The sequence below is a fragment of the Plasmodium falciparum genome (genome assembly GCF_000002765.6).
Source record: "Plasmodium falciparum 3D7 genome assembly, chromosome: 5".
In the NCBI taxonomy this organism is placed as follows: Eukaryota; Apicomplexa; class Aconoidasida; order Haemosporida; family Plasmodiidae; genus Plasmodium; species Plasmodium falciparum.
This window is the reverse complement of record NC_004326.2, coordinates 322,501-325,000: the sequence shown is the minus strand read 5'-3', so window position 1 is coordinate 325,000 and position 2,500 is coordinate 322,501. Positions and strand designations below refer to the sequence as shown.

General features: G+C 23.3%; 1 protein-coding gene across 1 annotated transcript in view; it reads right to left on the bottom strand.

Moving 5' to 3' along the window:
• The window catches only part of PF3D7_0507800 (conserved protein, unknown function), a gene marked incomplete at both ends in the record, with an annotated part of 4,584 nt that overhangs the window by 1,822 nt on the left and 262 nt on the right, over positions 1-2,500 (bottom strand). The window contains one exon of the mRNA XM_001351600.1: positions 1-2,500. This exon is cut by the window's left edge and continues 1,822 nt beyond it; it is cut by the window's right edge and continues 262 nt beyond it. Coding sequence (XP_001351636.1) covers positions 1-2,500 — 2,500 coding nt within the window.

Here is a 2,500-nt window from a genome sequence, read left to right as displayed (position 1 = left end):
GTATTTTTATTTATTGAAACTTCTATTTCGTCTTTTACATTATTATACACATTATTTTCATTTGTATTTAGATTAGTAAGATTATCATCATATGGAACACTTTTTAGATCGTTGCTTTTTTTGTTAATAAAATTTTCTACTAAATAATTTTCTTCCATAACATAATTATTACGTTGTTTAACATCTCCTTTGTTATCATAATGTTGTATATTATTAAGTTCAAGTTGCATATTATGAACTTGTTCATTATTCCCATTTTCATTTAAAAAGACACTCAATTTTGATGACGGGAAAGGACCCTTCTTATTAATATCGTCTACATCCCAATAATTATCAAAGCTGTTTTTACTATCACTTTGTTTTAAATACATCATGTTATCTTCATCCTTCGGTATATTTTCTTTGTTCATTTTGTTAAGATTTTCCATATTTATTTTATTCACAAGATTGTATTTATCTTGATCATCATTATTATTATTTACTATAAAATGGGAAGCACCAACTTCCTCTTCATCATCATTCACAAAATCGTTCATATTTTCATCATTCACAAAATCGTTCATATTTTCATCATCCACAAAATCGTTCATATTTTCATCATCCACAAAATCGTTCATATTTTCATCATCCACAATATCATTATTATTACCTTTGGATAATAAATTATTAATTTTTTTTAACCCCTGGAAATATTTTTTAATAGGTACTTTTATATCATACATACTACCGGTACTATACATCTTTTTCTTCAAAAATGAATTTAAATTATTATCACGATTATTTATAGATGTCATGTTTTTAAAATTATATGAATTATATGTTTTTAGAGAACCGCTCATAGAAGAGCGTCTTAATTTTTTTTTATCATTATTATTTATATGAGTTGATAAGGACATGGGATTATTCATTATGTCTCCTTCAATAGGACGAACATTATCCGAATCATTTAAATTATTATAATTTATTTTATTAGGTTCATTACACTCGTTACTTGTAAGAATCATGTTCATATGATCATCATAATAGTTATTATTATCTTTTAAGGTAAACTCCGAAGAATACTGATCTTCACTTGAATTATTTTCATTATTATCATCATCATTATTATTATTATTATTATTATTATTATTAGTTTTTTTTTTTTTTTTTTTTTTTTGTACAGATTCTTCTATTTTACTAATAATATTTTTCATATAATTTTGTTCTTGTGTTAAAATATTTTGAGAATTGTCATATACATTTTTATTGTTGTCACAAATATCATGTTCATCATCATCATCATCATTATTATTATTATTATTATATTCATTTTTTTCTTTTCCTTTTTTATCATTACATGAGTGATCACTATACTTATTGTTCATAAAAGGTTTACTTAATTTTGATTTTATCTTATTATAATTGGATGAAGAAAAATGTTTCAACGTTTTATTATTCGTTACAGCATCGCTAAGACTAGAAAGGGAACTATTTGAATATTCTCTGTTTTTTTGATTGGTCTTAAGTTTATTTAATAAATTAAATGTATCCTTTACTACAATATCTTCTTTCTTTGTATTATAATCTTCATTTTCTACACTATCTTTCTCATGATTTTTTTTTTTTATCATGTTACTTTTACTAGACATGCTTTTAAAAGACGATTCATCTTTTTTGTTACATGCGACAGAAAATGGTTGTGTTTTATTAATTTCGGTGGTTATATTTAAATTATCATCGTCCACATTTTTTTTTTCTTCTATTTGGTTTAGGGGTAAATTTGTATAACATTCTATATTATTATGTTCAACATTTGTATTTTGTTCGATATTTGTATTTTGTTCGATATTTTTATTTTGTTCGATATTTTTATTTTGTTCGATATTTTTATTTTGTTCGATATTTTTATTTTGTTCGATATTTTTATTTTGTTCGATATTTTTATTTTGTTCAACATTTTTAATTTGTTCAACATTTTTATTTTGTTCGATATTTTTATTTTGTTCGATATTTTTATTTTGTTCAACATTTTTATTTTGTTCGATATTTTCATTTTTTTCATTTTTTTCTTTTTTTTCATTTTTTTCATTTTCTTCATTTTCTTCAACATTTGCTGCTTCGCCATCCTGACATTTTGTGGATTCTTTTGAGGAGTGATTTTCTCTAGATTCGTTTACTTTTATTACTTCAATTTCTTGCTGTTCTCCTATCTTTATTTTTTCATGTTCTTGATCAATATCTAAAAAAGAGTTGTCACTTTTTGTCGTGTCGCATATTTCTTCGGTTTTATTTTGTTCATAATTATCATTACTAACATTGATTGTATTCATATGAATTAGACCATTTTGTTGAGGAAGATTAATATTATTTATTTCGAATGTATTGACATCTTTGTTTGTTAAAAACACATTATTATCTCTTATGTTATTAGGGTTCATCGAAACAGAAGAAACCCCTAACATTATATTAGTGAATTTACTTTTAGTTTCCATAAATATAGAATTATCTTTATATTCTTCAG